Source organism: Pithys albifrons, chromosome 17 (genome assembly GCF_047495875.1).
Source record: "Pithys albifrons albifrons isolate INPA30051 chromosome 17, PitAlb_v1, whole genome shotgun sequence".
Lineage (NCBI taxonomy): Eukaryota > Metazoa > Chordata > Aves > Passeriformes > Thamnophilidae > Pithys > Pithys albifrons.
In genome coordinates, this window is record NC_092474.1 from 1,132,859 (window position 1) to 1,150,369 (window position 17,511).

The following is a 17,511-nucleotide window of genomic DNA, read 5'->3' on the forward strand; positions in this document are numbered from 1 at the left end:
CAACGCTGCTTTTGCAGCCCAGAACTTCAGGCAGCAGGACTATTCACAGAAAAAGCCAAAACTATGATCAGAAGTTACTCTTCATTCTTCCCAATTACAATTTCACAGCTCTCTTTATCTAAACACACGAGGTCTTCAGTTCATGTGGCAGAAGTCCATTGTGGCATCTCTCGTATCTTTATCTGTGTGAATTGTATAGACTTGTCATCCACCTCAAAGTCATTTATCCATTTGGCCACTGTGATCATTACAGCTAAAGAACTAATTCTAGAGGCCCTGTAACTGCACAATAAATTTATCTGACAACTCATGGCTTAAAACTACCACCTTTCATTAAGCAAAGCATTCTCTACTACACTGCTGTGCTACCGGACTGAACAATTACTGTGTAAAAAAGACCTCAGAAGGAATCAAGAACCATTGCTGCAACAGGAAAGATAAAATGCCCAATCTCCGAGCCTCAACCATGACAGGCAGCATGAAAATTAAAACCGTGAGATTTTTTGTTCTGAGATGGATGAAGAATTTACAAGCTCACCGAAATGCATGACCTAAAGTGATTAACCACAACCTTCCACTCTCACTCGAGCCTTTCTGCCTATCAACACAGAAAGCCCAGAAGACACAGACACAGCTGTACCTCACGGGTCAAAACACATCGAATACACCTTTTTTCACAGTGAACATTCTGCTCCTTGCCTCTAATATTTCCCTTCATGTATTAGAAAAGCCCAATCCCTTAGAGCTGCTAACTAGATCTATCTAAAACAACAACCCATTGCATGTAATTTGACAGGTACAGTAGCTGTGGGCCAGGCAGTAAGAACAGCCCGGCAGAGAAATCAAATCCCTTCCTCCCCAAGGAGGCCACAGGTATCGTGACACACAGACAGACACCCAAACAAAACCAGGATCCAGCCACCTCCAGCAGGCAGGCCCGCGATTCCAGGGAATACTACAGACAAAGAAATGCTCTCTGAGGACCCAGCTCAAAGAGCTACTTTCCCCTCAAGGGAATCAACACCCTATTTGCATCAAGAAATGATCTCAGCCTTCTGTTACTGAGACAGGCAAGTGGAACACAGGGTGGTTAAACCAAGCTGGGGAACCTCTAACAATTCCAGTGCAATGAACCTAAACAAATTCACAGATGTACGATCAGTGACGTATTATCATTGCATTTTCTTATCCTGAAGTACTCTGTTTTAAATTACCCAGGAAGGGAAGAAAAGGGAAGGTTAAGAAAAAGACAAAACCTCATCCCGGTTGGAGGAGCAGCTCTGCCCTGCCACCACCTGAATTTATAGGGTTTCCTGAGGCTTACAAAGGTACATGAAGGAGGTGACCAAGGAAAGCACCTATAAATTACGGGAGTCTGAAGGATCTCTATTTAAATCTAGTCTGCAATAGCTTTATCCTGCAACACCCAATGACAGTCAAAAAGTAAAGAATAACATTTGAAATATTTTTGCACACAGCTGTAAATCCATTGAAATTATTAAGATGAGTCAAGATGACTTTATGTGTTAGATAACATTTAGAGTGAAAAATCTGTTATTTCCCTGGTATGTCCAGCAACAAAATCAAAGAGAGAGCCAGGGAACACAGGATGGGAAAGCAAACATTTAACAAAAGCACAACGGCAAAGCTTTCTCTTTTAAAAGCACTATTTCTAGCTGGTCGTGTCAAAGAGCTCCCAGATTTATTGAGCAGGACGAGAAGGTCACAGAACACAATGGCTCGCTTTTTTGGGTGCTTCATCAGTTAGCACAGCAGAGACAAAAGCAGAATCTCTCTCGAACGCTTTGCCAGAAAGAGCGGCTCAGCTTTTGCTCTTAGTTCTCAGCTAAACAAGAAAACACAAGTAAATAACCCCTTCCACCCTGACAGCTTTCCCCCCGCCAGCAGACCCCGCACACGCGGAGCCCCGCAGGGAAGGACACAAGTTTCGCACTAACCTGTTTGAGTTCCGCAGGCATTTATGCGAGGTGCCGGTGCCGCCGTCGCGGGCGGAGAACACCCCCAGCCCGCCGCCGCTCCCGCAGCCTCCTCCCTCGGCGGAGCTCGCCGCTTTCGGACCCGGCCCGGCCGCCCCAGAGCCCCTCGGCAGCCCCGCTGCGGACTGAGCCCATGCAGGGGCAGCGCCGCTCGGCCGGACTGGCAGCGCCGCCGCTCCCGCAGGGGACGCGCCCGCGCCGCGCTCCCTCACATGGCTGTGCCGGCGCTGCCCCGGCGCCGGGAGGCTCCGCGCGGGGGGCGGCCCTGACGGCGGCACTGACGGGCGGCCGCAGCCGGAGCGGGCCGGGCCGGGCCGAGCCACGCCCGGCGCGCCGGGGAGCGGGGGCAGCGCCGGGGGCTGCGGGAGCGGGGCCGAGCCGAGTGGGGCCGTGCCCGGAGCAGCCCCTCGCCGTGCCCGAGTGCGGCCGTGCCCGGAGCGGGGCTGTGCCCGGAGCTGCCCCTCGCCGTGCCCGGAGCGGGGCCGTGCCCGGAGCAGCCCCTCGCCCCTCGCCGCGCCCGAGTGCGGCCGTGCCCGGAGCTGCCCCTCGCCCCTCGCCGTGCCCGAGTGCGGCCGTGCCCGGAGCTGCCCCTCGCCCCTCGCCGTGCCCGGAGCGGGGCTGTGCCCGGAGCTGCCCCTCGCCGTGCCCGGAGCGGGGCTGTGCCCGGGGCAGCCCCTCGCCCCTCACCGCGCCCGGAGCTGCCTCTCGCTCCTCGCCCCGGTCCCTCCGCCCGGCGCGGCTCGCACGGAGCGGCTGCGCGCCCGGAGCCCCGGGGGTTCCCCCGCTTCCCGGCCCGCCCTCCCCGGCTCTCTCCTGATGGATTACGGAGACAAAGAGGGAGAGCGCCTGTTCGCAGCCGCTCTCAGAGCGGGAACCTGCCGGCCCCGGCGGCAGGAACCCTTCCCGCAGCGCCCGCACAGAGAGCGCAGCTGCCCCCGGAATTACAGCGAGGTCTGGCAAGAAAGCACAAGAAAGGAAATCCTCTCGCTTGCTTACTTTTTGCCCTTGACTTCGAAATTAACGCATCCCTAATGCACCAACACCAGAGGACGATCATCTTCCATCACTGTCTCCTCCCTCTTCCATCTTACACAGGTACGGCGACGCTTCGAGCTCCAAGTACAACTGGCCTCGTTTTTAAAAACTATGCACCTGCCCACAAACCTGTCCCACGTTCATTAAGAGATTGTCTGGATAAATTACTGAGTTCAAAAATTAATGCCAGATGTGCCACGCTTTGCATGCACCACATTCTGCAACAAAAACTGGGACTTCACAGTTCAACACGGCTGTCACATCCACCTATTTCTAGTGAATTGGAAATACCTGTTTTGTAACACTCAGTTTCTGAACAGGCAGCCAGGCTCCAAACCTCCCGAGCTGTAGGCTGGGGGGTGTAAACCAACCTTAACTACACCTGAAGAACTTTCCCCCCGGAGCCACACAGGAGGACAGGCTCACCCAGCACTGGAACTAAGCCTTGCCCTTCCATGCCAAGTCTGGGAGGCAGCAAAGTCCTCCTCCAGTGCTCAAAACCCAGCACTGCTTGCAGGCACCAGCCCAGGGGCAATGGTTGTTCTTCCTCTTCCATACCTGGTTCCTACAGCAAACCAAAGCAGTAAGTAAATCCAACACTAACAGCTAATGGCTGAACAATGGTAATTAGGGACTGAAAGATCTGGCATCAAAGTGCAGACTATCCCTGGAAAACAGGCATGGTCAGAGACCAGGTATAAAGCAGAAAGGAAGGGGCATTACAATTTAAGCTTCTTTAATTATCAAAATAGGCACCTTAGCACAAAAAGGTCTTTTCATCCTAGTTTCAGGTTCCCTGAAAATTTTAGAACATACTTCCAGTGTCATCATAACTGAGTTAATTAATATCAACTCTATCAGATCACAACAAAAAGGTGGCATCTCCTATACAGACATTTAAGATCAGAAGAAAAGTTTCAGACTGATTTAATTGTAATTTCAGCCTTCTTGCTACTGCCCATGTCAGCATTCCAGCTGAATACTAGAGCTAAGTCATTGTATTGTAAGGGCAGAACTACGTCACCCAACTCATCCTAATTTGTTTAAAAATAAATGCTATGAAGTTTGACAAGGGCAATGGCAGATGATCCACAAGGTTTAGCTGAAGTGAACTAACTTGCTTCACTGGAGGGAAAAGACATCCTCTGTCTACAGGGGGATAATTTAGAGGCAACCAGGAGTGGCCATTAATGAAGTCCTTCAAGGCCAAAGCAAAAGGAATGCGGTTTGTACGAGCTCCTGTGCTTTTGTACAACACTCTCCCACCCCTTCTCCTTGTCCACCTTTTCTTCAGTTAACAAACTAAAATAGCTGCACTTCTGTTGAGGCCGTGCTGGCACAGAGCAGCCCCATTCGATCTGGGCATTCCCTGGCTCTGGGCCAGCCCAGACCCACAGGGCACCAAAGGAGCTGCTCCTGCCTGCAAAGCACCGAAACTGAAACCCTCCCGCGTGGATTTGCCAATTCTCACTCACATAAAAAGTCTCTCATGTTGTAAACCCACAGGTATTTGTGCAAGACATACAAGATTAGCACTGCTGAATTTCGAAGTCTCACCTTCTAGAGTCAGGTTATTATTTAAAAACACTATTTTCCTTTCAAAAATATAATAGATGCTTGTAGGCCTTCTGGCTATAAAGTTAATGTTGAGAATTTTTTGACTCAAAGCTAAAAGACTTTTTTTTTTAAAGAGGGAAAATTACATCTCAAGTCCCCTCCCTAACCTCGTGCAATATTTTACCAGCTCATGTAATTCTGAATGCTGGGATTTGGCAAGGGTGAAGTCAAAGAACTAATTACCTAAATAAGAGTTATGGATTAGATCCCTAAGGTTATACTGAACTTCCAAATTTTGGCACCAAACACTCTATCCATTAGTATTAGACTGCTGACTACATCACAACCTCCCCCTCTTTTTCTTTAATGAACCTTAAATTCTTAATCTGCCACATTTTTTCCAGCTGCAAAAGTAGTGAAACTTTCTTTTTTCTCTCTGAGAAATTAAAAATTTATAAATAGGAAGGGATTTAATTCTTTGGAAGATGGAGTGGTATAGTATCTGGGCCAAGCTCTCTTTTCTTATTTTTTCCCACTACCCTTAAAGAATTCCCCATCAGTAGCACTGCTCCAGAGATTGATCTGCTCTCAGAGGCAGTAAAAAGGAAATGGTTTACAGCTCTGCCTGGGATCATAACATATGGCTTCAGTGATATGTAACTTCCATAAACCCAACAGAGCAGCAAGGCACAGGATGAATCAGGAATCCCAGCTAGCCATGTAGGCACAAGCATCACCATCACCCATGGCAACTCTCCGAATTAGGGAGCCTGTATTCAGAGAGGGGCTTCCAGGCTGGGGGTATTTTATTGTCCTTCTGGGGATTTCATGCAGCAAATAAACAAGGTAAGTGGGAGAACTAAAGCACAGCACACACAGCCATTGCCAGCGTCCCTACCGTGGTGATTTTAATCCAGACAAACACAAACAGAACATTCTACCTCCAAGGTAAGTTTTGAAATCTTTCCCTGGCAGCATTTTCATCATTTTTAAATGTATTTGAGAAGTTACAGTAGCCCTCTCAAAGCAGCTGCACTGGCTCCAAAATGGTTGCATGACCAGCAGGGCACATCCACCTGGATGTTTCTGACATTTCCTGGAATGGGGTTTTGACAATCTTCTTGCTTCCCTACTGCAAGGGTAGAAAGGGAGACAAAGCCAGATTAACTCCATCAAGGGAGCTGCTGTATGTAAATGGAGGATGATTTTAGGTGTCATCCTTATTCAAGAATCCAGTATTAAAGAAGAGGTTTAAGGATCACAAGGCTGAAGAACAAAACGGCGAAGAGGAAGCAGACACTTGCTGTAGGTTAACACCATCAGGCATTTCAGTAAGATCAGGGGATTCTAATTTGTATACAAACACAGCTTCCATCTTGCTACATCTAATATCAGTCAACTCCATTTCATCCAAGTTGTCATATGACAGGATGAGAACAAGGACAGCCTGGTGACAGCACTGCTTACATTAGAAGTAAAGGACAGAGGAAGCTTCATGTCACTGCATGTAGGTCACAGCTGGATGAATGACCTGTGTTTCAGCTTCATTTAGCTAAGAATCAACTGCTTTTTAAAGGGATAAAAATAAAAAAAACTTCCTCCAGTTTATGAAAAAAAATTTAAACTACCATGACATTTATAACACAATGACAACAGCAAGGGAAACAAACCAAGTTTAAGATTGGTGCTGTGACCATAATTTCATGCTGTAGTTGCTGGAAAGGAAAACAAAGACTTGGATGAAGGAAAGACAGACCCAGAATTAACCATTTTTTATTTCTCCAATTTTGTTTTGGTTTTTGGATTTTCTGGATGATTTGTGCTGTATTTCAAGCTGCACATTACAAACACTTGCTCAGAGGTTCCAGCTCAGCCCGTCATTCTCTCATCCAGAAGCCAAAAATGTGGTTTGCCATGAGGGACTGGACTGATAAGTGTCTGCACCATCTACCCATTCTCGTGGTAATCACTGTCCTCCTCAAACCAAAACCTGAAGCTGTTTTGCAGTTCCTTCTGGAGAGAGAATTAAGATCTCTGTGTAGGAAATTTATTCCAGAACAAGTTCCTTATATTTTAAATAGTTACATATGAAAATAGGACTGCAGAAAGGAAGAAGAGCTAATCAAGAAACACAGACACTACAGCTTTTTACAGTCTTTATTCTAAAAATGCCACTCCACCAGCATTGTAGACTAAAGTCCCTAAAATGAACTCTGACTATTCTACAGCACTTCCCAGTCACCACAACTATGGTTAAAAAATATTCTCTTCAGCTACTAATTTGGTAGCTTAAAAAAGGAAGCAGTTGTTGGGGTTTTTGTTTAGTTGGTTTGTGGGGTTTTGTTGGTTTGTTTGTTTGGGTTTTTTTATATTTATATAGAGATTAAACCATGACATTTATTTAAATCAAAGGCTTTAATTATAGTTGGCACAGCCCCAGGCTGCCCATGGCCATCTTTGGCCATTCTGTTCTCAGTCACACTGATGACTTCAGTGAATTGCTCCACATTTGAGACAAAGCAAGTCAGAACATCATTTAAACCATTAACGAGATGGTCTAAACTAGCAAAAGACTCAGTAATTTATCAATGTCATCATAACCCTACACTCATTTTGGGCTCTTTCAGCATTGGTTCACAAGAGCCTTTAGATACTGCAGGCAGCTGAAAAGGAACTGTAAGAAATTTTTGATTTTCCAAGCCAGATTGAACCCTTCAGGTACAAAGCCCAAAGAGCTCAGAGGAAGAGGAAATTGCCTTTTTGGCTGTTTGGTGGTTCTAAAGCTCCTGCACAGCATTCCTGCAGCCACAGGTGGCTCTGCAGGGGGAGAGGCTCAGGAAGATGGAGCAGATCCTGTGCAATGCCTTGCAGGGATCAAGCTCTGCCTCCCTGCACAGGTACAGATCAAGGCCCGTCTTAGGGACAAAACCTTTTCATAAAATTGGGAGATACAGAGCAAAGAGATTTTGTGATGCTTTAAAATCTTTCTTCCTGAACTTCACAGCTAAACTAATACAGTTGTGTGCTTGGGAACTAACATGTAGGAGCATTAAAAATCTTTAACAGCCAGGACAATTAATCATGTTCTGCTGCCTGAGCTGAGAAACAAAAAGCAGCAGGACATGAAAAATAAATCACAACTTTATTGTAAGATGGTTCATGATAATTATCAAGAAGCAAATGTGCTAAGTGTGACTAGAAAGTTGTTTTTTAAAATATCAGATACTACTCTTTAATGTTTATGTCTTAACGTTCCTGTTTTAAGACATTTTAAATAATTCCTTGCTGTTACACTTGCTGATGTTGCAACACTCAAGAGATGTCACGCACAGAACAACCCAGATACCTGTTTACATAATGAGAAACACACAGCAAGCAGAACTCAATTTTAATGTGTTTCTCTTACATGTTCTCCTAGAAGAAAACAGCTCTATTAACAAAGCAATGTAAAATCATGGAAAATTATCATGAAACAGTGAATTTATCATTCAATTGAAATAGTTTTAATTTAAACCTGGCACAGCTCTAGGCCAGAAAGGTCAACAGTTGTGAAAAACTGTTATTTCACCAGTTTTGGCAAACAAAATAAGAAAATCTTTGCCTTTCAGGTGCTTCCAAAACCTCATTCAATAAAAACTCACACAGAACAAAAGGAGCTGAAACTTTCAAGGCAAACAAAACTGCAAAACTGTTTGAGATGCTGCGGGTAAAGGTGGGCATTGCTTTGCATCAGTACAGGCACTGGTGCAAGGCAGTTGCTGTCCTGCCGACAAACATTAGATGGCACTTTGGAATTTAGCAGTTCCCATCTAAAGTTGCAGAGCACATAGTTGGGAGATGAAGTGTGAGACGTGGATGTGAGGGGTGCTGCTGCTGGCAGAGAAAACAGTGACATTTCTGCAAAGCAAAGCTGCCTCTTGGAGCTGCAAGTGTTTTCAGCCTGCACAGGTGAAACTATAAAATACTGTGATCAAATTTGGAAAAAATGCATCGCTGTGATAGAAAGAAGAAAAGAATTCTTTCCTTACCAGAGGGTTAGTTTTTCAATTGCTGGGTTCCCTTTTTTTAATTTTTTATTGAATCCTTTGGAATCTACTTTTTAAACTGAACTCGCTGCCAAAGTTTTATACAAACACTTCTCAGATAACGCATCAGATTTTGAGTGCACTCAGCAGGTCTGAGCCCCAAAGAACTCCAATACCTGGGGTTTAGGTGGTTTGCTTATCAAATAAATCCCTCCTGGCAAGCAGTGCACAGCCTCTGATGCAGCTGGTCAATCTGCTTAGTTGTTGCTGAAATTGATGCTAATATTCCCATTCACTTGTATGCATGTTTTTACCATCTAAGGCCTTAAATGAAGACTGAATAATAATCACAGGGAAGAGACTATGCAAGAAATAGAAGAGCAAGCAAATGTAGTTTCTTGCAGGAATAGGCCTTGAGTCCATTTTCAGAGCCTCCCATAAGTATGTACCGTGATGCCTGTTGCACAAACCCTTTGGGGTCTTTGTTAGCCTTGTGCTGTGGAATTCCTCCTGCAACACAGGAGGCAAGTTCTAGGATTTCTTTTGGAATTTGGGTCATCCCAGGAAGGCAAACAGCAGGAGCTCCCTGAGCTCCCAGTGGTGGAACATGCCATGCTGTCACTTTGTAAAGTCTGTTTGCCACCTGCAGTAATTCCCAGAGAGCTCCTGCTCTGGCTCAGTCTGAAGCCAAACTGCAGAGCTTTGGCCCTGACACACACCAGTTCTCTGCTTCCAGTTTCCACTGAGCTGCCACCCAAAGGTTCTGCCTCTCACTGTAAACCAGGAGCTGATGCTTTCACAGAGATGGGACAATGTCCATAAAAAAGGCAGCAAAAGCTCCGAGCTAATTGCAACTCTTATCATCTCCAAGCCAGCAGAAGCCAGGGACTGGCTCACACCTCAGGCATGGAACTCATCTCCCTGCAAAGCAGCCGAGTAATGGCTCCTGGTCCAGGTCCCAACTGCTGGGATTCCCAAGGACTGCAAGGATCTCAGCTCACACTGAATTCTGATCTAATAACTCATTCTCCCATGGGAATCATATGCCCAAATCTCCCTGTTCCTCCCCCCAGGAACCTCTGAACAGTTGCACATATGCAGAGGCTGAAACCCAACCCAGGGCACTCCTGGGAGCTCAGTAAGGCCACTCACACGTCCTGAATTTGCAGGATCAGGCTGAGGGCAGGGCAGGGGCAACTCCCAGGGACCTGCAGGAACACAAGAGCCAAACCACAGGGCAAGGGCAGCTGAGCAGGGGCAGCAGCAGCAGCTGCACAACAGAAGAGAGGTCACCCTGACAACAAATCACACTGTACCCTCAAGCAGAACCTGCATTTCTATGGTTTCCACTGGTTTTACAAAGGAATTAAGATTATCCCTACAAATTCTTCCAACGTTTTGCTTTCTGCTCAGTACTAGCAGGCAGGACATCCAGGGGTTAACCAGCAATGAGATTTTTTCTGGGTATTTGGCATTGTAGCAGGAAATACCACAATAACACCAGGGAGCTGTCAAGAACCAACAGCACTGTTGTCTGTACCTGACCTTACCTGAAAGGCAAAAAAAAAAAAAAAAGGCAATTTTCCATGCTGTCAGTCCCTTAATCTGAGCACAAATATGTTATATAACACAGGAAGCCAGGAGGCACTTCAAACTAGAACTAATTACATAAAACTTCACAAAGATGGAACTGCATTCTACATGAGATGGAGAGGAAAGAAAAGGTGGAGATTCACTCAGTGCAGCTCAGAACCCACTTGTGCTGCTTCTCTATGTCCGTTCAACCATATATACAATATTAATGCACCCATTATATACAATATTAACACCACCACGTTCTCACTATCAAAGCACTGGAAACAGCCTCTGTATTCTAACAGTCTGTACTACACTGGTGTGAATCTTGAGGAAAAGTAATGCAATACAGACAGAAGTGTCATTGTTGCCCTCACTGTACCTCAGGTTAACTGGATGGTATTTTCTTAAAAAAGCAATTTGAGCTCATCTTGCATTTTTTTGAGTTCTCACCATGTGTTCTGTTGTGCTTTAGAGTTCACCCTTTACTTGAAACTCACCCTCAATGCACTACAGGTCATTTTTGGCAGAAGTCACAGGTACCTCAGATTAACACAAAGACTGAAGAATATTGGTGCTTAATTATGGCTACAAAACACCTGCCTAAAACCCACCAAACCCCTCCCCAAAAAACCCAAACAAACAAAAAAGAAAAAAGAGTTTGTTAATTTTCAAATGGGTGTTATTTCTCTGGAACACAAGTTGAAATATGAATGATCAAAATAATAGCTATGAAAATATTCTGTAGCTTTTTCCCCACGAGCTGAATTTTCTTGAACAGCTAAAATCACATCTGCATAGTGAAGAAAACATTGATTTTATTGGTTGATTTTTGACATTTCAAGATGGTATTCTGGGATGCTCTTTGCTGGGAGGTGGCAGCAGGTCATTTTGGCAAGGAAATTGCCCCTCACTCCCCCCAACAGTGTGTGATTTAAGCTTTTTCATTCCCACTTTTATCTCTGCCTTCCTTTCTACTCTGTTATGTTGATACATTGGTTAACACAAAGTTAGGGGGCATTTGCACTAAAACTGTTTATCAGTTTTGGAAAAAGCATGACCAAGCATATGTCAGACCTGCAGAAACCTGAGAAAGCTCTGACTGGTTACAGAGGTAGGACACTAATAAAAAATAGAGTTATGAGACTGTTTGTTACCATACCTCTTAAAAGAAAAATTCTGCCAGCAACAAAAAAAATACTAGCTAAAAAAACTTAATAATTCTGTGCCATCAGGACCATAATGGAGTTTCCTTCATGTAAGAACTACTGTTCTATGTGTAAAAGTCTTCCATAAAGTTCAGAAGAACATAAAACTTGCAACAACACTACCAGTTTAATACCATTAGGTTTTTAACAAAAATATTCTAAGAAAAAAAAAGTGCACACACAGTTTTTGAGTTTAAGCTGTTCTGCCGTCCCCTTAGTCAAATGTATCAGATGAAACATCTAAAAAAAACCTACATAAAACACTCCAACAAACCACCACTGGAGACCTAAAAGAATGGAACCAAGAGCCAAATGTAACACATTGTTAATTACTGGATGATTTTGTTATGCTGAGGACTTGTGAGATCATCCCACGCTACTTCTTACAGACACGAGTCAATCTCCCTGAGAAGTAAAGCCCTGCACCAGCATGCAAGGGACTGATTCCTGTTATTTATACCAGAAATACCAGATTTGGTGACTCCCACTCCTTTTCTACCATCCCTGCAGGGCACTGCAAAGTCACTGGAGTCAACATATTGTTACAGTGCATTTGTTGGCAAGATAAGTTGATTGAATGCTGTCCTTTATTTTGGTTATGAACCACTGACAGGAATGGAAGGTGTCACTGTGCACCAATGGGAAACAACCTCTGAATGCAAACCTTGTTCAGCTCCCCCAGCTGATCAGACCAGACACAGCCCCTCTGCAAGCCATGGACCAACGCCAACTTAAACCAGGGCAGGACAGAGCCTCGTGTTTAATAAGTTTCACATGTCTAATGTTTTAATAAAAGTATATTAAAAAAAGCAGATAATATTCTTTCTTATTAAAAAGTGATGTTGTGGCTGGTGAGCCAGGCAGGGGTTCCCTGCAGCTTTGTGCAGCCAGCCCAGCCCAGCCCAGCCCACCTCGCAGGGGCACAACTCCTGCCCAGCTCCAGCTCCCACAAGCAGCAGGTTGACTTGAAAAGGAGTTAAAGAAAACCAAGTAGGTTAAGCAAAATACCTCACATGAAGAGTATTGAGATTTATCAAGCTTGTAAAAATCCCTGTCAACCAGACAGCTGAACACGTAGAAGACACGAGAGGTGTTACCAGTGACTTAGAAACTTGCTGGACTGTGCCTGCACTGCTAAACTGAACAAAAGGCAAAGACTGCCAAGACTCCCACGGCTTAGGATAATGTAACAACAACTTCACATTTTTTACCTCAAAGCTAGAGAAGCAAACATAGATATACATTAACAGACCACTCTTCTCTCTTTAGTGCAACCAGAGTTCCAGAAACCACAGCCATGGCCAGTCTTGTGGCTCCCACCACACAAAGCCAGAGACAGTCAGGAGCATCCTCAAAAACTGGAAGGCGTTTTAGGAGATTTTTATTAACTAGATAAAATATTTATGATTGAAACATCATTAAATGTTCAATTTCCCAGAGTAACACAAAGGTTTTCATTGCACAGCTGTCTGTTTGTGGAGTTCTCAGCCTGCAGGAGCTGTTTGAGCTGGTCAGACTGCAGTGACACTCTGGGTGACACTCTGGGTGACACTGCACATCTCCCCACAGGTCCACAGCTCAAACCCCACAACTCCTGTCACTGGCTGCACACTCAGCAACAACCTCTACTTGTAGCTACAGGGAAGGAGTTAAACTTACCCCCATGAACCACAGAGAGCACTTTTGCCCCAGTCACCAGGACCTGGAGGGGCAAAGCTGAGTGTCCACGTGGCAGTATTGGTGCCTCTTCCATGGGGAGACATGGGCACAAACCTCTGCAGAGCCCACGGGCTTGGCAGGCACTGCCCTCTCTAACAGGCTATGAAACATCAATGCTTTGGCCACTACCTCAATAGAAAGACTCTCACTAATACTAATGGAGACATTTCAGCAGCATTTAGGAGCTCTCCTTGTGAGAATATCTCCCAGAAACTCCTCCTCTGAGGATATTTCCCATTAAAGAAGAATCTCAGCTATTTCTAATTAATATCTGAACCAAACCATTCATGATTGGTTTAGATTGTCCAAGTAATCAACTTCTCCCATTACAAAAACTTTAAGGCAATTTTTAGAAAAAAATTATCCACATTTTCTAAATGCAAAGTTAAGTCTATGCACACACTTTCTGGCAATTACAACACACCCCTGACTATTGGTATGGAACCAGTTTAAAGGTGGTATTTAAGAGTGGCTGGAAAAAAAAACCCCCCACACACAAAAAAACCCAACAAAAACCCAACCAGAATTAATTCCTTCAAATCAATATTTCTGTAAGACCTTGGTTTTCTCTTTTAAGGACTTCAGAAAACTGTTCTGCTCCTGGCACACTGCCTATGTAACACTTTTCCTTGTCTGACATTAAAATGAAAGTGCTTAATTTTCTTTTCTAAGAAGGGGGTAAGTTTGGGACTGTGTATTTTTTAAAAAGTGCTGAGAAAGATTCTATTAACAAAGCCCTGACAATACACCCTTCCCTAACAAATCCCTTTGGCAGGTTCTCCTTTGACAAACAAACAACATGGAAAACTGATGGCTGGTTGTGAGGATCATTAAAGATCCCTCCTAAAATGGAGTTAACCCTCATTTTTTAGTCCAGGTTCTCCTCAATAACTGGACTGTGCATAATCACCATGCAACTTCCATTCCAAATGGAGAAGCCACTGCACTGGTAATATTCATTACAACAAACAGCTGAGCAGGATGACACACAGGAACAGGCAGTGCTCAGTGGAACAGCTCCTGAGTTGTATTGCCCTCCTGGGCCTGAGCAAGCCTTGCAGACAGAACACAGAGCCCCTCCTGCTTTGTGTGCTCTTCACAATGAACTGCAATATGGGAAACTAACCATGAAATCATTATCTGTTCTGTGTAAGACTGAATGTACAGCTTTCATCCTTCATTTAAACACTATTTAATTAATTCTAGTAAGTCAGGGAGGAATTTGGCCCTCAGAACATTTAATGAAAATTCATATAAATAACCTTACATTAATTCTTAACTGTGCATATTTAGCTATTCAACCATTTTCTTTCATACACAAGCTACTGTAAAACCCTCAATGCTAATTATTTATGAACTGAAGCTCCCCTCACCCAGTGGCAATGAGCTGAGTGTACCCAGATCCAGTCTGGGGTCATTCACAGGGGCTGCTTCTCCATAAGAGTCACGTAGGCCCCAGTAACTTAGAACTCCTTTATTAAGTTTTCTTGGAAGTGGTTAGACCTCAAGCCATTACACTGCAGAGAACTCATGTTTCATCAGTTTTGTGGGTAAGGAATTTCATTCTGAACTATTAATCAGGCACTTTGCACAAAGTCATTCAGAAAAAGTGAAGGTGAACTTGTCCTATAAAAATAGGTAAGCACATCTCCCCTCTCCCAGCCCAGCTGCTGACCAGAGAATCACAACCTCCAGCTCCCCCCAGCCATGGGCAGACTTTCAGCCCCAGCAGTGCAGGCTGCTCCTCTCACCTGAGGTCCCAAATTTGAGCATCCCCACGTACAGAATGGCAGCTGTTAATAGATAAAGTGCCAGCATAATATAATATAAAGTCTGCCTGAATACAGCTCAATACAAGTGTAATTGTAAAACAGTCTGGTGTAACTGGGAGACAACTTGGAGAATCCCCACAGCCCAGAGTCTCTGAATTGAACAATGTTTTCTTAGGAAACAGACCTTCACAAATGGTACTATTGCTTCTGCATGACTTACCTTGTGTGTCAGAGGGATTTGCCAGCTGAAGCAATTTAGAGACATTAAGTAGTTTATCATTGCACATTGAAACAGTTAACACATATCAAGCAAGACAATATTTGGAAATCCAAAGCTACCCACAAAGCAAGTTTGCATCATTAAAATGAAGTCTACCAATTCACTAGATATAAGAAACAAATTATGAAGTCCTCCCTACATAAACAATAAGGCTTTGCAGGAGGGAAATTCCTGCTTTTCATGCTGCTCCCTCTATTCAAAGTCCAACTATTTCTAATGGAAATTTTGTTTGCTATGGAGATTATGATTCAGCCTTTGTCAGTCACCAGCACATCACCACACTTACAACAAGTGCACAGATTTAGAGAAAGGCATGAAGAGCTCTGTTCAGGGTTTATACTCAATTATGCACACAGTTTTTTTTTAAAGGATCCCATGGGCTAAGAGGAAGCCAGAGCAACTTCTGAGCCCAGGCTCTGAAGTCTGAGCTTCCCCACTACTCACTGAAGCATCACAGCTGCGGGGTAGGGAAAACTACGGAATGAGATGCTGACAACACACACGATGCACCTGACTCTGTGCAATGGGAAACTGCGCCACAACAGGTGAACTCTGAAGGAAGAGGGAGCAGGCCGTTACCTGCAGTACCAGCTGCTGCCAGGCGGTTGCCAGGGGCTGGCCATTGCCAATGTTGCAGATGCTCATTCGGTCTGCGGGCTGGTGGGCACGCTCCAGCTGCAGAGACACATTGCGCCGCTCCTCCTCCAGCGCCCGCGTCAGCCGCTCGAAACGAGCCTCCTGCTCCTTAACGGAGGCCAGAATGCTGGCGGCGGACCTGAGATCATAGTCATCCATGACTGCCTCCAAATGCTCCTTCCTGCCTGTTAACTGACCGGGGCAAGCGGAAAGGGGCGAGGTAAAGGGTGGGGAGGGCACAGGTCAGAGGTTAAAAATAAAAATGCACATCGTTAGTCACCCTACTGAAATACTGTTCGTGCTAAGAAGCAAACTGCAGTGGTCTTCAAAAGCTTCCATCTTTCCATCCATTACCTTAATTTTAAATTAAAAGTAATTAACCTAAGACTTCTCTGTTCAAAAAAGGAAAAAAACCCATATGCTCACCTTGGAGAGAATTTATATTTAATTCCTTTGATCTTTTTGCTAAAATTGTTCTGACAAGGGTTTTCATCCCTTTTGCAAAGCTAATTTCACTGTGCAAATAATAATGTACTTAAAAGAAATATATGGCTTTGGAGGGAAGGAGGAACATTCTCTCTACAGACACCTGGAATGTTTGTCTTTAACAGCAGAAGTGAGAAGATTTAACACGTTTAAGGACAGAAACTCCATGGTACAAGAAAACAGTTGTATCCATTTTTCCCAACCCCCTGGCCTAACATAACAGACAGAAGCTGAAAATAGTTTGCATTTTTAAATTATAGCAGCACACTGTAATATGAAAAACATTTTTAAATGCAGAGTGTGCAATTGCAGTTGAAATGAGCTTGATGATTCCAGCCAATGACACAGCCCTTCATGCAGCTGTTCACTAATAATGCAAATTAAAAAGCCAGAACCAAACATCTTCCATGGAAAACACACAGGACTGCCTGCCTCTCAAAGCAGAAAAAAGAGCTTAGGAACCAGCTACAGGGGGTATTTCTTCTGCCTTATGTCTTCTCCAGCAGGGTCATGAAGTATCCCATTTAAAACCTTTCTCCAGCTCTGAGATCCACAGACCTGTGACACGAACATCATTTCAAACATTTTCCTAGGAATATGAAACCAGCAACATAACACAAGCATAAATGATGGCTTCACCAGGACCCTGTCACTGAAGCTAAACAAGTAACCAGTTTACTACTGGACTACTTAAAGCACCTCTGAGATGAGCAGAGGCAGAATTCAAGAACTGTTCACATTCTGTGCTGAGGGTTAAGTCCTGAGAAATTGTCCCTTGATGTGCTGCCAAAGATTCTTTGTTTTCCATCTATCAACAAGGATTTCCATGAGCACAGAGAGTTCCAAACCCTGGTTTCCTGATGCTTTGCAATTCATCCTTGAGTGCCTTTAGATGATGCACCTCCTGACTGATGCATTTCCCACACAAGTGTTACATTTATCAGATCCCTCTCCTGTGCAGATCCTTTGGCAGGCACTGATAACGTGCTCATGCACTGTTATGTTCCCAAAAGAGGAACATTAGGAGGTATTAAGCTGCATGTTTTCAACAGTTTGTTGGAAACTCCTAACTAGGCCTGACATCTTTCTTTTCTCATATGTGGTTGAAATCATCCAACAGCCCCAGAAGATACAGGGGCAGAAGTAACAGCCCCCGACCCAATGACACACACCTTGATTTCATGGGAAATAACCTGCCTGTAGCTCTGGGTTCAGTGTCAG

The 17,511-nt window shown here is 44.5% G+C and overlaps 1 protein-coding gene across 8 annotated transcripts in view; it reads right to left on the reverse strand.

The window, feature by feature from the left end:
• The window catches only part of ARVCF (ARVCF delta catenin family member), a 246,142-nt gene that overhangs the window by 134,377 nt on the left and 94,254 nt on the right, over positions 1-17,511 (reverse strand). For 6 of the 8 annotated variants that reach the window (XM_071572446.1, XM_071572447.1, XM_071572445.1 and 3 more), the window contains one exon: positions 15,748-15,996. The exons of 1 other annotated variant lie outside the window; for it this stretch is intronic. In XM_071572446.1, the coding sequence (XP_071428547.1) occupies positions 15,748-15,963 (216 nt within the window). In that variant the 5' untranslated portion in view covers positions 15,964-15,996. Of the gene's footprint in view, positions 1-1,958; positions 2,282-15,747; positions 15,997-17,511 lie in introns of those variants that run through there. One more of the 8 variants, XM_071572451.1, reaches the window with a different exon arrangement.